Source organism: Chelonia mydas, chromosome 2, assembly GCF_015237465.2.
Source record: "Chelonia mydas isolate rCheMyd1 chromosome 2, rCheMyd1.pri.v2, whole genome shotgun sequence".
NCBI classification, from domain to species: Eukaryota; Metazoa; Chordata; order Testudines; family Cheloniidae; genus Chelonia; species Chelonia mydas.
This window is the reverse complement of record NC_057850.1, coordinates 198,240,014-198,258,368: the sequence shown is the minus strand read 5'-3', so window position 1 is coordinate 198,258,368 and position 18,355 is coordinate 198,240,014. Positions and strand designations below refer to the sequence as shown.

The 18,355-nt window shown below is 41.5% G+C and overlaps 1 protein-coding gene across 7 annotated transcripts in view; it reads right to left on the bottom strand.

The window, feature by feature from the left end:
• The window catches only part of HACL1 (2-hydroxyacyl-CoA lyase 1), a 47,788-nt gene that overhangs the window by 29,012 nt on the left and 421 nt on the right, over window positions 1-18,355 (bottom strand). For 3 of the 7 annotated variants that reach the window (XR_006288973.1, XM_027822071.2, XM_007053249.3), the window contains exons 2-6: window positions 15,426-15,530; window positions 8,688-8,728; window positions 4,859-4,939; window positions 868-940; window positions 303-380 (exon numbers count right to left, since the gene is read on the bottom strand). Coding sequence is in view for 6 of the 7 variants with exons in the window: in XM_007053249.3 (XP_007053311.2) it covers window positions 303-380; window positions 868-940; window positions 4,859-4,939; window positions 8,688-8,728; window positions 15,426-15,530 (378 nt within the window). In the remaining variant the exon portion in view is untranslated. Of the gene's footprint in view, window positions 1-302; window positions 381-867; window positions 941-4,858; window positions 4,940-6,419; window positions 6,896-8,687; window positions 8,729-14,251; window positions 14,498-15,425; window positions 15,531-18,057; window positions 18,325-18,355 lie in introns of those variants that run through there. The other 4 variants (XM_027822065.3, XM_037890482.1, XM_043540998.1 and 1 more) reach the window with 4 other exon arrangements.

Sequence of the window (18,355 nt, the reverse complement as noted above, 5' to 3'; positions counted from 1 at the left end):
CTGCACCTCTGTCACATAGAATGTCTTTTTTAAGGCTTTATCCAACTCCCATTGAAGTCAACTAAAAGATTCTTGTGGACTTCAGTGAGAGTCAGATTGAGCCCATATGCTGTTTGTAACCTTATTCCACGAACTAACATATGGGAAAGATCGCCCAAGTGTTTATAGCGACTTAACTAATCAACAAGCCCGTAGTAAATTTGTAGGATTAGGGAATTAAATGATAACTATTTCCAAAACTTGAGGAATTAAAGAGAAGCTGTCTAAATGCTAACCATGTGTTGCTATGTACTGTTTTGTACCTTTTCAATAACAGCAGGAATAGCTTCTAGGCTGCTGGGTCTGACAGAAAGTTTGCTGTATAGCCTACAAGCTTCAACCTGCAAAAGTAAAAAAAAAGAAAAAAAGAAAAAGGAAACATTACAAGAATCACATATTTTTTCTTTTCTTTATAAAAGTGTTGTGGCAATTAATTCACATTTACTGTTTACAAAAGAAAAATTCCACAGAATATCAATGCCTACAACAGCTTGTAATGAAACATGCTACAAAGAAGCACTTGACAAACTCTACTTTTCTTATCATAGAAAAAACAGAATCTTTATCATGAAATTATTTTAGTCACCAAAACGGATTCAATGAAGTGTTTTGCCAATTTCTGTCTTACTTCAGTATGAATGGGTGTTCTACATGCTGTGATAAAAAACAGCCAGCCTTCCAGAAAGCAAAAAGTTACGAATTCCCACAAACTCAGAAAGGCAGATCCACAGCTGAGTTCAGTGGAGCAATGACAATTTACACTAGCTGAGGATCTGCCTCCATTTATTTACCTGAAGCCTTTATGCTGAAAGTTATATATCTGTGTACCTGTGGGAATTCTTGGAAAGCTCCCATGATTTCCTGATTCCTGTCAGAGGAACCTCCAATAACAATCAAAGGCCTGAAACAAGCATAAAAATATTTTATTTTTAAAAGCAAATTTTAAAAGAGCCCCAAAACAACAAAAAACACATCAAAAATCTGATTCTTAAGATATATATTTTAGGACCCAATCCTGCCTACCGCTTAATGCTTCTTACAGAGATACTATGCACCTTCAGTTTCCATTGACCTCAACAGGAGTAGAGGGAGATCAGCACTTTATATCAGACTCTAAACAGCATTCATTTGCCAAAGAGAAAACTTTTTAGTATCCTTTAGGATATTACAATTACATTTCTTCCACAGTGCACAGTCATTAGAATAAGGAATCTATTAAGTCTCTTTTCTCAAAGAGAGGTTAGAGATCTGCACTGAGTGTAGAGCCCTCTCCTGCACTGCAGATAAATCATGCAGCAACAATTGGCCATACATTTTTCAGTGATGGCTATGCTTCTATCACATCAAATTTTTACAATGCACCTGAAGGAGAGAGAGATGAGCAACATAACATGGCCATAGATGCCTATGTTATTAGTTTAGTTCTATATATAGTGAATGAGAGAGACAGAGTGTGTAGAAGAGAATGTTAATATGAGACATGGAATACATCTTCATGTGGGACAGATTCTTAAAACCAGTGCTGTAAGTTATAAATGCCTTCCTCCCAGGAAGGACGAAAACTAGTTCATTCAGTTTCTAGGTCAATATGATACTTTATAAGCTGTGAAATGATGAGTTAATATGAGAAGGCCACTTAATCTGCTTTTTGAGTAAGGTTAACTCCAGCATAGCACTCCATTAGCTTTCCAGGATTTTTCTCCAAAAACATTTTCCTCTGTAAATCCATTTTATTGATTAGAATATGCATAATAGGAGTACTTTAAAAGGCAAAACTAGAGATCCCCCAGTACATAACTCCAATCCTGGACACCACTGGGGACATTTGGATCTAAACCTTAATTTCACAAGCAGGCCACTTCTCTTTAGTGAGCCAAATTAAAACTTCTGATCCAAAAGTTTTGGAATGCTGAGATTGGAACACTGTAGCTTGGTCTCATCTTGAATAAAAATCCCCATGGAAAACAGATCTGAAGCATACAAAACACCCACTTTTACCATTCTGGATGTTTTATTTTGTTGGGTGGTGGTACTTTACTTTCCTCTGAGGCGTTAGATATAGGCTGACATCAGAAAAAGGACAACAACCTAGTTACATCATTGGTCCACTTCAGGATGACAAGTCCTATGCCAATTCCATTTAGCTTTTCCAAATTTCATCTATGAAGAGGACTTTTGCAAAACAAAACACAGCCCTGAGAAACATTGCCCACCCCCCCAAATAAATTCATTGTACATTTCTACAGGCATACTCCCTTAAATGTTACCAATAGTAGTACTTACTACAGTGAGCAGCCTAGCCGCAGTCAAGAGCAGGTTAGGTAGGGAGAATATTGAAGTTAATGGAACTATTCACATTACTGAGTATTTTGCTCAGCAGTAAGTGTCTGTAGGATGAGACCTTTAGCTAAGCTGAAGAAATACTGATGCAACCACAGGTTACAGTAGCATTATGAAGTGCTGCTCTTATCTGGAGTTTAATCTTCTAATTGTCATGAGCAATAATACAATCTTTCACGGCAGCTACACCATGATAAAACTATATGCACTCAAAATGATGCTGACAAAAGCAGGGAATACCGTAGATCATTTTTAATAATGGATTATATTTTTTCTGAATGGACTAAGAATGAAAGGTTTTCCCTCTTACAAGCATAATTTACAAGAGCTTCTTAAGTGTCTACTTTAATTGAGCTCACATAGCAATTAGTAACAGGGTAGCAGACTCTCAGAGGATACATCTACACTGCAAAGAAACAAAAACCCCATGGCAGCAAGTCTCAGTGCTTGGATCAACTGACTCGGGCTCGTACTACAGGACTAAAGACAGCAGTGTAAACGTTCCTGCTTCGGCTGGAGCCCAGGCTCCAAAACTCAGTGAGGGGCGGGGGGTTCTCAAAGCCTGGTCTCCAGCCTGGGAAAGAACATCTACACTTCTTTTTTTATCCCCTTAGCACAAGCCCAACTCAGTTGACCCATGTCCGAGACTTGCTGTTGTGGGTTTTTTTTTTTTTTTTTTTTTGGCAGAGTAGACGTACCCAGAGTGAAATCCTGGCCCACTGAGGTCAATGGGCTTTCAGTGGGGCCAAGATTTCACCTTCAGATGTTAAAACCTTGCAAGGTAAATACTGGCAAGTTGTGCTGGCAGATGGGTCCAGTTAATTCCAACCAGAGCATTAAAGGTATAGAAGAGTCACTGCTTGTTGCAGGAAATTAGGACAGAGAGGACCCCGGAGAGAAACCATAGAAACAGCCAAGCTCAGTGAGAAAAGCTTAGACTGAGGTTTAAGGTGTATTATTATTTCTGAGTTACTAACACTAAATTAATAAATAAATAAAATGGAGGGGGCAGTTTGGACAATAATTCAGGGTCTGTATCTCTGCTGGAAAAGGGGAGAGAGACTACATGTCTACACAATAGGCAATATAGTGCCATCGCTATGCTGCTGTAATCCCATAGTGTGAACACAGACTACAGTGAAGCGTTTCCCCCCCGCATCTCTTTAAGAACTCCACCTCCCCAGTCGACAGTAGCATTCTTCCATTGACTTAGCTGTGTCTATATCAGGGGTTTGGTTGGCATAGCTAAGGTACTCAGGGATGTGGATTTTTCACCACTGAATGAATGCATCTATTTCCATGACACCTACTACGTGTAAGGGACAAAAACATAAACATCTTGGACTAATGGTTAGTCAATTAGCGTGTAGATTGATCTGATTCTCACGATGCTATCAAATCTTCTGTCAAGCTAGAGGATAATCCACTTTCCTCATCTTCTGCCAAGACTTCAGATTTGTGCAAGATTAAATCAGGCATGCACAACCAGTCTCAGCCAAACTGGATTTTCAGAGGGAAAGTGCAAACATCAGCCAAACATGTCTTACAAGTTAACCAAAGTGATATGAAAGCTTCTTCCTAGTGACCAAACTCATCAATTATTTAAAAGCAAAGTCACACCAGGATTTCTTTTGGTCAGGCAGTTTCATATATAACCAAGTATTGGTAGCCAATTCTTGTGTGACAAGCAGTTTGGACCCTATCCGATAAACTACAAAGTTTTCTCTCTATCAGGTGATTCTGTCAGCATATGCAAACACTGCTTCCTACATATGAAAATCTTCTAAAACCGTCACGATTTGCTCTTTGCCAGCCAACTGTTTATTAACTTTATGGTCTGTATGTACCTAGTGCTATGCGATCTTCTACCGAAAACGTTTCACGTGACTCACTCAGCAACTTTATTTTTATTCACAGGCCAATTAAAGTTGCCATATTGGTGTGAAGACTTGTGGGGGTAAACACTATTGCTGCTGCACTTTCATCTTCATTCAATTCAACATTTAACTGTTCAACAACACGCATCAAAAACCAAACATTTTTTTATTACATAGGCCAATTTGTTCACCTCTGAAGAGAGGCAGTCATTAACCCAAAAGCATTTGTAAGCTTCTTTTCGGATTCAGAGCTGCTTCTACCCACTGCACTCATCAACAGAATATCAGAAGACTGGTTACCACCTTGATTTTTACGTGTATCCGGGTACATTACACAGTAAATAACTGGATTTTACAGAACATATGATGTAGCAAGGCAGGAGGATTTTTATCTCTGAAAATGAGAAAAACTAAACGAGATAAGTTGTACTGAAGAAAAATGAATTCACTTCTCATTTCCAATGACAGAAATTTTTTATTAAATATCAAAAAGGCAGAAATATCTGCAATGAAGAGCAATAAACCAAAAAAATCTGAATATCAGTTTGGACAATGATTGTGCTAATACTCAGAATTAGTAAGAGGAAATGTAGTTACATTACCAGCAATTCATGTTCGCATTTGCCATTCCGCCCAGAGCATGTATGAGACCTGGACCAGAAACAACAAGACATACTCCTGGCCTAGAGGCAAAATAGATCAGAAGGAAAATGAAAAATACAGAACATCAAATACAGTACAAACAAGAATTAGAAAAATGCTCAACTTCAAGAATATTAAACTTTTAGAGAGCGACAGCCAAATTGCATCATATGGATGGATGCGCTTGGAGCCAAAGAGGCAGATTAGGAATCAAGGGCTATATCTACACTAGAAACGCGGTAGCGTAGACACTACAGCAACGGAAGGAGTTCTGTCCAGTAGTAAATCCCCCTCTCTGAGAGGTGGTAGCTAGGAAGAATTCTTACGTTGACCTCGCACTCTCTATACTGGAGCTTGGGTCAGGTTAACTACATCTCTCAGGGGTGTGAATTTTTCACACCCCCCGAGGGGTGTAGCTGCGTTGACCTAACTTTCTAGTGTAGACCTGCCCTAGGATTCATCTTTACCCAGATCCTCTTTATGAAAAACAAAACAAAACAAAACACGTGGACAAGGTACGAAAGTAGTTTTCTTCAGCTTTGCAACTTGTGCAGGCTGCACTTGTAGTTAGCTCAGGACCACATAACCTATGCCAGGGATGGGCATACTATGGCCCACGGGCCAGATCCATCCCCTCAGGGCTTTGGATCCGGCCCGTGGGATTGCGCCCCCATGGTGTGGCAGGCTCTGCGCCGCCCTCAGAAGCTGCCGGCTCCACGTCCCTGCAGCCCAGACTGGGGGCGGCAAAGGGCTCCGTGCGTTGCCCTTGCCTCCAGGCACCGCCCCCCGCAGCTCCCATTGGCCGGGAACAGGGAACTGCGGCCAATGGGAGCTTCAGCGGAGGTACCTGGAGGCACGGCAAGGGCAGCGCGTGGAGCCCTGTGGGTCCCTGTCCCCCACAGGGGCTGCACAGGGATGTGGTTCCAGCAGCTTCCTGGAGCCGTGCAGCGTGGGGCCAGGGCAGGAAGGCAGTGAGCCTGCCTTGGCCCTGGTGCACACTGCTGCTACCCCGGAGCCACTTTAGGTAAGCGGAGCCGGGCTAGAGCCTGCACCCGAACCCCTCCTGCACCCCTACCCCCCAACTCCCTGCATCTCGCACCCTTCCTGCACCACAGCTCCCTGCCCTGAGCCCCCTGCTGCACCCTGCACCGAGCCCCCTGCGCACCCCGCACCCCTTCTGCACCCCAACTCCCTGCCCTGAGCCCCCACACCCCTCCTGCACCCCAGCCCCCTGCTCTGAGTTCCCTCCCGCAGTCCACACTCCTCCTGCACCCCTGCCCTGAGCCCCCTCCTGCAGTCTGCGCCCCTCTTGCACTCCGCACCCCTCCGAACCCCAACCCCCTTCCCTGAGCCCTCTCATACACCCCACACCCCTCCTCTGCCCCAATCCCTTGCCCTGAGCTCGTTCCTGCACACCGCACCCCCTCCCACACCCCGTACTCCCTCCCTGTACCCCAACCCCCTGCCCTGCATACAATTTCCCCACCCAGATGTGGCCCTCGGCCCAAAAAGTTTGCCCACCTTTGACCTATGCCTTGGTGGTCAAAAAGCTCCATTACTGTGACTGCCTTTAACCACATCTGCTCCATCACTGGCAGCCTATTATTTGGAAGACAGTGGGAGGTTTAGTCCCTGGCTTGAGCTACCATGATCATACTGGGCTCACCCAGGGTGTCCTGCATTGGTTGCCTCTATTGGTTGATTTAAATTGACACTGCTGATATTTAATGATGTAGATCCAGGGAGTATTCGAGACATCCCCTTGAATCTCAGCCTGATGGGTTTGTGTGTTCAAGCCACCCTCTTTAAGATTCTCCATCATAGAACACTGAAATGTAAGTGAAGGATCTTAGGGTGAGGAATTTGCTGTCCCTGAAATCTGTCTCATTTCTTTTTAGGAGTTTTAAATGTATTTTAAATTGTTTATTAAAATATACAGCACCCAGAGGACTTCAATAGAGTAGGAGGGTAGGATGTGTACAGAGTACTGGGCCCTTTACAGAATAATTCATAATATATAAAGCTACATGAAGACAATATTAATACTGAACACTTAAAGGGACAGCGTCGACCTAAAAACATCATTTTGTCTGATTTTTTTTAAGCCTACAGTTGTTAAAAGTAACACAGACACTATAACTGGAAAAGGGAGTGTGTTTATTTTCTGCATTTTACAGCACTATGTCTAGTTGGTTTCACTTTTTCCCCTCTTATAAACAGTCCTCTAACTTTATACATGTGTGTGTGTGGGAGGGGAGCGGAGAATTGACACAACAGGGGACAGATTTTTTTTTTTTTTTTTTAAATAAGGAAACAATTATAAAAAACAGTGCAGAGGGATTCAGGAGCATCAACAGAACATGAAAGCTACTATTAATTCATATTTGGTATTGATTAGATTTCAAGTTGACAGTGTCCCCTTAAACACTTTGGCCACATTTTCCATTCCACCTGAATCCTGCTCAATGATCAAGGGAAAGTGGCATAAAGATATCTTTGTGCTTCCCCTATTCTCAGCTCATCCTCAACATTAGTAAGAGCAGCTTCTAACTATACTTGGCTATAAGTTAACAGCCCTTAAGGGGCCATTCTTGTAGCACAGAATAGCTAGAGTATGGTAGCAATCTGGCCCTGCCCCCTACACCAGTAGCTATGGGGTTGTGGTGGGGAAGAGTCATCACAGAGCCATTACCCTGGCCTTATGCTAAGTTGGAACACTTTTTATGGCAGTGGTAGAGTGGCCAGTTCCACTAGCTTTACAGACCCTTTACATGGCAAAACAGAAAACTGGGCTCTTTATTAAACATTTATTCAGAGAAGAAAAATCAAACTATCAATATTTCATGTCATATGTCTAACTCTGAAATGGATGAAGGTGTAGCAGATCTCCCATCCTATGACAAAGACATAGCACATCTCCCATACTGCAGTAAACGGTGGTAGCTTTAGTTTTGACTATTTTTATATGAGTGTATTGGGCTTACGGTGTTGCATTAGTATTTGGAGTTAAAAAAAAAGTAAAACTGAAGAAAAAGTTATAAGAGTGGCAATGTTGTCTCTCTCCCAGTAAGACTTAACCTCTCAATTTGTGCATGTCACTGTTCTTGCATTGTGACTTACATCGACAGCAAAGCTGATACAGCAGTGAACTGCTAACTGTAACTCTAGATTTATGTTCCAACTATCACAACAGCATCTCCATGCAATAACATGCAGCTTGCGTAAGTGCTAACCTTACACAGTTTTGAGTATAGAGCTTAATCATTCACTTAATATTTATTAATACAGCAGGGCTACGTGCCATGCATGTTCTAAATACTAGTTATGTTATTGTGCCCCTCTCCCAAACTGAAAAGAAATTCATTTGGCCATTTTTAACTTAGATGCAAGTTTTAAGAAACAAAATGTTGGTGGGTTTCTATACATGAAAATAGCTGATTTAGTTACCTCAAATAAGACTAACAGAGATGGTGCATTTTTGAGCATATAGCTCATTTATCTGAAACTGTAAACTAATCTCACTTCCATTCCTCAATGGATAATTTAACTTCCTGAAGTCACTAGTGGCTAAATCTCAACTTCGGTTAAGGAAGTTAATAGATGCAAAATGATATACAGATATTTACACTCAATCTATGCACTTCTCTTGTGTCATTACAAAGAGGCACCCTTTAGCTTTACAGTCTTACTCCATTTGCTTTAACTCATACATCATTTCCAAAAATAGAACTGAAAATGCCCTAGCTCAAACAATTCCCGTGTTTTATATAAAATAAATATGCAGTTTACCTTCCTGTCAGGTACCCAACAGCAGAGGCAGCATAGCAAGCCTATTGAAGAGCACACAAGGTTACTTACACATATCCACATTTTAGCCTCTCCACATACCAAAACTTTTAATCATAAAATTTAAATTAATTAGCAGCTTAAACATAAGAATTGTTCTGATTAATGGATCTTACACTAAGGAGGTAACATCCTATAGCCATCCCTTCCAAAGGTTATGAGTAAGGGTGCATTGTATACACTATTGAACAGGACACTCCCAAGGATCTGCAAATACCCTTTAGCTAGGGGTCTGTAGCCAAAGGCTGAGTGACCACACACTTTCGTGGAAACACAAAAACAAGCATCCTCCTTTTCCCTCCAGGCTCTTCTTCTGCATGCTCATTCATGTCATGGAGGTTGATGACATTTACTTTTTTCCCCATCTCCTTTTTGTGTGTTCCCGCCTGCTATTGCGCCAGTATATTTTATCAATAGAATCTGTAAGATGGGTTTTAAAATAGGAGACTGAATGTGCTTCGGTCATTAAAATGATCACTTTTACCTAAAGGCTTAATCAACTGAAAATGTTGGAAAACCGGTCTTCCCAAGTAAATTTCTACTGTCTTAGAGGCTAAGTGGTTGGCAGTGCGACATAAATACAAAAGGCAACTAACAGGAGGGTATAAGTCATTCCAACTAGATATTGTTAGACTCCATGAGCCAAATTCAGAAACTATGTGTAAGGAGATTTAAATTACACATTGGTAAGCAGATACAAATCCAAGGGAGTGTAAATTACACAGAGAGGGCCAGAAGAGGGTGTAGGTTTCACAACTTAGACTCTAATGAATTTGGCCCAGTCTTTTGTGTACAGCGGTGCTCCCTGGGACAATGAGTCCAGAAAATTGTCAAACTGCCCCTCCTTATCCTCTGACTTTTTTTTGATGTCATGATAAATCTGGGCTCCTTTTGTATTTTTTTAAGTTGCTTTTCTGGCCACCGATGAACTGGTCATACGGTAAACATCTGGAATTTACTATAACAGCAATAAGCATTTACATCTTGTTTTCCTCAATGCGGATTGAGGGAACTGGACAGAAAATAACTGTAGAATATGTTCTACTGTTTGTACACTTTCACAAATCTTTTACAAGGAGATGAGAAAAACATAAATGAACTGTCATCTATTTCTTGAGTATTAATGTGACAAATTTCTTCCCCTCCTGCTGAAAACATGTCATCTGTAAACATTTGTACATTGACATTTGGAGTGGATGTTCCATTAACAAAGTTCTTTGTACCTCAGAAGCCAGGTGTCATGGCAACAACACATTTTCTAAATGAGTGGCAAAATAAAACAGCATGTAAAATACTACTTCAGATACAGCGATTTCCTTTAAAATCTTCACAGTTTTGCTTTTTCAAGTGGATAACGTTGCAGTGCTACCTGTACCAAGTACAGGGTAATACTGTGAACATCATTGTGATGGCAATTGTAAAGATTTTATGGTAAACGCTGTACACAACTTAGTACAGGCCAAGGCACTTTCTCTTTCACAAAAACAACAACAAGAAAACCCAGTGACTGCACTCCTGTTATATATTAACTTAAATATTAGAGCTGAACAAAATTTTTGCAACAAATAGTAAATTTGCAGAAAAATGCACTTTTGGGGCAACAAAACTATTCACAATTTGGGCCACATTCAGCAAATGGTTTCAGCTGAAAAAAATTGGATTTTTTTTTATATGTTTTTTTTTGACCATACTGAAACAAAACATTTTGACTTTTCATTTTGAAATTTAGCTATTTTTTAAAAGTGAAAAATTCCCCAAAATGATGGAGAGGCAGCAGGGCCAAATTTGAGTGGAATTGTGACCCCATGTGGCAGGTCACAACACCCAGAGGAGGGAGCCACTGATGCAGGTGAATGTGGGGTAGGTCGCTCTCCAACACCCCTTCCCCACTACTGGGGCTACCCCTCTGCACTAGGCTCAGAGAAGTTACTTCTGGGGGAGTTCTGTCTCACTGCGCTTGCGCAGAATTCATGTTCCCCGCAGATTTCTTTGCTTCCCCACAGAAAAATGACTTCTGCCAAGGAAGCTGAAAAAGTGGTCACATGCCCCTTCCTGGCAGCATAGGCAGGTTGGTTCAGGTGCCCAGAGCAGCCAGTAGAGATGTAAATCACGCGGGGGGGGGGGGGGGAAGACAGGGAATGGGGGAGCTGGGCAGTCCTGTATGTGACAGACAGACACACACTGTGTTCCTCTTGCTCGCTATTGCGACATGCTCAGTGTGGAGGGGCAGGGCTTTGGGGTGTTTCTGAGGTAGGTAGGTGTGGAACAGGTTCCGTCCCCTCAGGCAGAGCAGAATGTAGCAGGCTGCTGCTTAGTGAATTATTCCCATTGTCTTTGTGAATTCCCCCAGGAGTATAAAACAGGTGTAAAAGTTTTAAGGCTCCTTTACATTGTTAGAATGCTCTAAGGACAGTAGAGCCTTATAAATGCTTATGGTGATTATAACTGGTTTAACTTTTTGGACTGAAAAAATTTCTTATCAAAATGTGCTCCATGAACTGTTTGCTAATTCCGTTTCTGGAGATGGTCAGTCACCAATATAAATTGAGAGTTTGATTCCCCAGTCCTCACTTGCTCTTCAGTTGCCTGTGTTGTAACACTCAGCATACGGCTGCATGTATTTGTTGACTAATAACTAGAAATAAAGGGTTGAACCTATCTACATTACTATTAGGCACAGGGGTTTGGGGATTTCCTCCAATGCTCTCCATGTTCATTCTCCAACCATTGTATTGTAGTTTAAATAAATTACCAAAATAACTGGAACCGAAGTGATTATATTGCATTATTTTGATAAATAAAATATACAGAATTTTAAAATAGTGTGTGCAGAATTTAATTTTTTGGTGCAGAATCCCCCAGGAGTAGAGAAGTGTCTGTTAGCCTAGGGCTCAATGATGGGTTAATCCAGTCTTGATGATTGCTCTCTATAAATAGATCGTGGGGTAAACACGAGGCACAAGAACAAATGGGTATAAACTGACCATAAATAAATTCAGGCTTGAAATTAGAAAAAGGTTTCTAACCATCACAGAAGTGAGGTTTTGGAACAGCCTTGCAATTGGAGTTGCTGGGGAAAACATTTTAATTAGTTTTAAGAGAAAGATGGACAATTAATTCCAATTAATAGTCTGGATTAATAGAGAATCCTTGAAATGAAAAAAAAAAAAAACCCATAAAAAGAATCCAAGAAAAGGATCAAATAAATTTCTTATACACAGATGCCATCTACAGAAACAGCAGAGAAACAGAAATCTGAGCGCCCGTATGACAAGGGTCCAATAGAAATAAGAGGGTCAGCCCTCTTCAATAATTACTGAAAACCAGGTATAAAACTGAGGTCAGCGGGTGGGACCTCAGAGTTTTCTGAGCCCACCAAAGAAGGTGCTGAACCCATAAAGAGCTACCAGACACTTGGACCAACCACGTGACCAGCTCTCCCCTATCCCAAGCATAACTAGGATTGAGCAGAAGTTGGGAGATTTCATTTTAGAGACTGTATGTCACTTCATGTTCTTTAGTATATAAGTAACTGAAAGATACCTTGTTGAATCTGCACTCTTTCTAATGAGACCTGAAGGAACCAAATTTTGTATTTCAACTAAGTGATACTATACACTTGTTATTCCTTTGCAAAACAAAGTAAATTAGCCTCGGAGTGCCTCAAACAATAACTTTAGTTCATTACTTTTGATGTATTCAAATTAAATACCAGAAATAGCAGGGAGCACATTCATAAGAGTTCCTTAAATCAAGGTGCATCCTCATTCCCTGGAGAATCATTTAAACTGCAATAAATTTTAGAGAGATACTAAAGGACTGATAAGTGATGATTACAAGTAAATGTAAGAAGAAATCTTGGTGATTTATGGTCTTCTGTGATATAGCTGCTGGGCCCCATCGCTGGTCTATATTAATCACTTCCAAGACTGCATGTATATTTTATGTTCAGTAAATGACCGGAACATTTGGTGTATCTAACCTTGAACTATTGATTATATACCCATATGAGTCTTGATGAATGGATACACTTGTTGATTGGCTAAGAATAACTAAGTTTCCTGATTTGAGAAATACTGTCCAAGTTTCAAGTTGACCTGAGAAGAACCCAGTGTTAAAATTAGTAAGTTATCACTTTCCAAGGTTAATAAAAAGCAGTTATCCTAATTAAATACCATTCACATGTTGGCTTTAATATTTACTTAATTGGCAAATCTAATTTTTTTTTTTAATATTTTCTCTTTAAAACCTAAGTGGCACCTGGGCAAAATCATTAAACTGACTCCCATTCTCGCTTACGTGATACAGTTGCAATAAGCAAACAGGAATGTTTTGATGTGCTCCATTAATGTGGCTGGTGCAGGAGGTCACTGGGACAGAACAAATATGCTACCAATGGAAAGAGAAATGTGACCCACCACTTAGTCATTTTTCTTAATCACATTGAAAACAAGGCCCAACTTAACATAGGATCAGATGTTCATATATCGCCACCTCTACCAGAAAGGTATAGCAAGAGCTCAGAGAAGAGGAAATTTGAAATGATGGACATAACACTTTAAAAACATTTGAAAGAATGAGGAATTAACGATAACAGGGTGGGGGTGGATAAAGAACAATGAATGAAGTTAAGAAAAGGAACATTTAGGCTAAATGTGAGAATAAACTGACAGTGAAATATGTAAGACTGCAGAAAGGTCTCCCAAAGGAAGTGGCTGAAGTCATCACCTAGTATGTTTAAAACAGTGCACAGAACACTAGAAAATGTATTAGAGAGAACAATTGTGCATGTACAGGGAGATGGAGTAAATGACCTAAAGTCTTTTTCATTTCTAATTTCTATTGATGGGACCCTGGAACACAAACTCCAGAAACACTCACCAATTTTATTGAAACTCCCAGTAAAACAAAGGTCACTTATGACTAAGGCTAAGATTTTGTCACAGATATTTTTAGTAAGAGTCACAAACAGGGCACAGGCAATAATGAAAAATTCACGGAAGCCTGTGACCGTTTGTGACATCCCCTCCGGTGTTATCTGGATTGGTGATCTGCTAGGTCACTCCAATCCTTGACTCTGGGAGCCAGCCTTACCCTACTCTGCTGTGAGAGCCCCCACTCCTGGGCTGTTCACGCACAGTCTCTGGCATGTAAGCTGCTCCTTGGACACTAGCCAATACCTCCAGCCCCCTAGAAACCTCCATCTTGCAGTGTCCAGTTATGCCTGCTGGACACTGTAAGCTTATATGAGTTCATCAATTTAACAAAGAAATTGATATGTACCAAGGCTTGTTATCCCAAGGGGAATCTCTGACACACTTCAAACCAAACGCATGGCTTCAGGTGGAACAAACAAACAGATTTATTAACTACAAAGATAGCTTTTAAGTGGTATTAAGTGATAGGCAGAAAGTCTGAGTGGTTACCGAAAAGAAAATATAAGCATGCAGTCTAAACTCTCAACCCTATTAGATTGGGCAACATCTAGAATAAGCATTTTTTCTCACCTCACTGGATATTACAGTCCTTAATATACAGGTTTGTTCCTCAAACCTGGGCCAATCTCCTCTGTTGGAGTCTTGTCTTCTTCTCAGTGTCTTAGTTGCTTGCAGCGAAGGTGGAGGGCAGGAAAAGGGCCCAGTATGCGTCCACTGTCTGTTTTATACCCTCAGTCCATGTGTTTGGGGAGCACAAGTTGAGGCATATCTGGGGGGCATTGCTGAGTCTCTCCAGGCAAGGCTGAGCAATTTCACCTGCATGAGGCCACACCAGGGTATCATTGCATTGTAGCTCCCTTGCTGGACAATGGCTGTTGATGGGTTGTTTGACACCCCGCCTTGGCGTTGGTTACTTTCCTTGCTGTTGCTTCTGGGGAGCTAATATCTGGATGATTTCCCAACTTACAGCATGTTTTGGTGACCACCATACAATACAATTCTCATAACTTCATATGCATTAATGATACACATATATGGATAGAAAAATGACTTTCAGCAGATCATAACCTTTCCCCCTGATACCTTACAAGGCATGCTTTATATGTAAGATCACGATCATATGAAAATGAGGAATATGGGGTTTACAATACGCTCCTCCAAGGTACAGAATGTCACACCAGTCTCTGACTTTTACTAAAAATATCCATGACAAAATGGGGAGCCTAGGCATCTGCCGGTGGGCTGCGAGCTCCAGGGTCCCCCTCCGCTGGTGGCTCCAAGCTGTGGGGGTCCCCCTTGCTGCCCGTGGTGGTGGGGGTTCCCCACAGCTCCCTGTCTCAGCAGGCAACCCTGAAGCTCCCAGCTAGCTCTGGCTGAAGTCACAGAGGTCTTTGGAAGTCACGGATTCCTTAACTTGTGACTAAATCGCAGCCTTACTTATGACCCCTACCTTAGCACTGATTAAAACTGCTGCAGGAGTTGGGAACTCCAACAAGTACAGAGCCTCAGGTTCCAGTCCTGCAGAACTCCTGAGTTCCAAAAGCATGAAGCTAAGCTTCTGTGCTACTGCACTCCTGTTGAGTTTGGGTACTCTATTGCAAGCTCTTGATTATCAAAATCATAGATTTTATGAGTGTTTCATGGGCACCTGAAAGGCATTTATAAAGCAGAGATTCAACTGTAAAACATATAGCTAATATGAAAATAAAAGGAAGGATGACTAGTCCACAAGATATTTACTTACAGCTTGTTCATTTCTCATTCCTATATATTTTATTCCAATTGCTTGGGCTGCAATTGCAATTTCAGTCACTGGAATACCAACAATACCAAACATATATTCAATGTTCTGAAATGAGAATTAAAAAAAACTGAATTATTTCCAAAATTGATGCACAACGATCAGATCTCTGAAATTTCTTCTGTGTAGTGTGCCTATCTTAAATCCTAATAAAGTACACAATCACTTAAAAACAAAGTAGAGGTTGAAGTGCAATAATACCACATCAAGATCTCAAGAAAAAGATAGATATCACTTATGCATATTGCTTGTTCATGTAGCAATGTAATTACAATAGATCCTTACACTTTGGTCTCAAAAACCAAGGTTTCTATTATAAATATTTTCCTTTTAAACAATTAACTTTTCCCCCCACCAAACTATATTTTAATTGGCATTTCAATAGTGATTCAAATATAAGATTACTAGCATGTTCTTAACAAATACAGTGGTCAATTGTGAATAAAAGTATAACAATAAAATTTATGGAGGAAAAACATCACCCCAGGCAAACAGTAATACACAATCCAACCCTTGTGTATCCATATAGTCTAGGGTGGGAGAACAGTTTCAAGAGATTCCAGGTCTTGTACCAAATTGGTTATTTGTTTCCTCGGTAATAGATAAGAAAGTTCTTCTATCCTGTTATGTTTAGTCTAAAATTTAAAATCATTGTGTAGTCAGGCACAGATTTCCCTACTATAGAATTGAAGCCAACCACTGTGTGTTCTGGTTGGTTGACAAAGTCTCTCCCCTCCCCTTAGTGGGAAAAATGCATTTAGTAGGCCCTTAACAAAAAGGCATCGAAGACTCTTTTATCTAAGGGCCCAGGCCAAGTGCTTGTGTCACAGTCAAACTACAGCAAGCAATGGATTCATAACACAATCAAAATTAAAAATTGTAAGTGAACTGAGAAGAGAGGAGGATGGGGGTGCTAAACTGATAAAGACTGAAAAGATGGGGTGCGGGTAGTGCAGCTGAACTGATGGAGTGTTGCACTGATGGGGGACGAGGGCAGCTGAAATGATGGGGGGAGCAAAGGCTGAGTGGGGGTAAAATTAATTGCTGGACAAGGGATGGGTAGATGTGTGGTTGAGAGCTCCTTCAGGAGGGGCCAAAATCACCTTACTCAATGGATCTGGGCGAGTAAATAACACTACTTCTTCAAAAACCAAAAGAGAGACCAACACCCCCTCACCCTTCCCACAGCCCTTTTTTTTTTTTTTTAAATAACCTCATGATTTTGTATCTCTTCAGAGGGTTTGACTCATTATTTTTGATCTCTTGCAGCTGGCAATACTGGCATTTCTCTGCTCCATCTCATTTGGGCTTCCCAGTTCACAGTATGTTAGGGAAGTATGATGGCTTTGCTGCAGATAGCAGGATACTTTACCAGGGATAAACTGATAACCAATGAACTAGGGGTATGCTCCTTTCCTGTAACCATTTATTTAATAATTAACTTAATAAGAGTGCCATAGTACAAATGTCACTAAAAGTTTTTAGACAAACTGTCCCAACTTTGAGCTGTTTCAAATCAGGAGGGGATATGCAAGTTTGAAAACTATTATAAAATAATAGTAAGTATGATGATGGGGTAGGCGTTTAAACCAAGACCTGGTCTACGCTACAGGGTGATGTGGTAACCTGCCTTGTTTCAACTTATCTGAGGAAGCATCTTCACTTAAATTTGGCTTCTGCTGACGTACATGCCTCACTAGCATGACTTAATAACGCCACCTCCTCCAGCAGCCTGGTCATGATAGATGTAATTAAGTCGATGCAGAGTTAGCGTGGACCCTGTGTTACTTACGTCAACTACTGCTGGCTTTTGGGAGCCATCCCACAATGCCCCACACCGAGAATGCAACTGATACAAGTGTTCCCACTGAGAACACGCCCCACTGACAAAAGGAGCCAAGTGTGCACATACAAGCAATTTAATAACAACAGTGGCTGTATGTTGATGTAAGTTAGGTCAACATCATTTTGTACTGTAGACACGGCCCCAGAGGCAGGGAGTGGGCAGGCTGATAATTCAGGAAAGCTGTACAACTGGCAGTAAAGGTCTCTCTGCATGAGACCAAAGAACATTTCCAAGTTACATCAGCCTCTGGACAATGACACAGCCAGCTGAGATTATTTTAAATTGTGTATATACACAGACATTGAGAGGTTTTCAATCTGAAATAGATTACAGGAAAGGAGCATGCCCCTAGTTTGCTCGTTACGAGTTTATCCCTGGATAAAGTATCGGGCTAACGGCAGCAAAGGCATGATACTTCCCTATTGTACTGTGAATGGGGAAGCCCAAATGAGACTGATCAGAGGGATGCCAGTACTGCCGGCCGCAAGAGATCTAAGCTGATCAATGCCACACAAAACCTGCCTACCTGAACAACTCGGTTAAGGCACTGGACTGCTGCAGCCCCAGGGCTAGTTGCTCAATCTTTTTGTACCTCCATTACCCCAAGTTCACCAACGGTAAAATTATTTCCCTCCCACCCTTTGCTCCTCTCTCTGGACTGTCTGACTGCATTGGCCATGCACACGGTGCCTCGCTATAATGCCAACGCCACCTAGCTCCCTTGGTTACCTTCCATGCAGCCCCCTCGATGTCTTCACGCCAGGGCGACGCACCTAGGCGAGGGTCTCAGCATGTAACTAGCTCCCAGGAGCTGGGCTGTTAGGAACAGCTTTGCCACCATTCAAGCTCTTAGAGCACAGGGGTCTTCCCCAGCACCTGCCACTGTCTGCTACCTGGGAGGTAGGTGATGGCACAACACATGTTCCTCCCACAGGGCCAACCGCTTGGGAGGGGAGAGCCGGTGGCTGGTTTCGAACCCCTATCACCCTGGTGCCAGCGCGGAGCGCTGATTACTACACCACGCGAT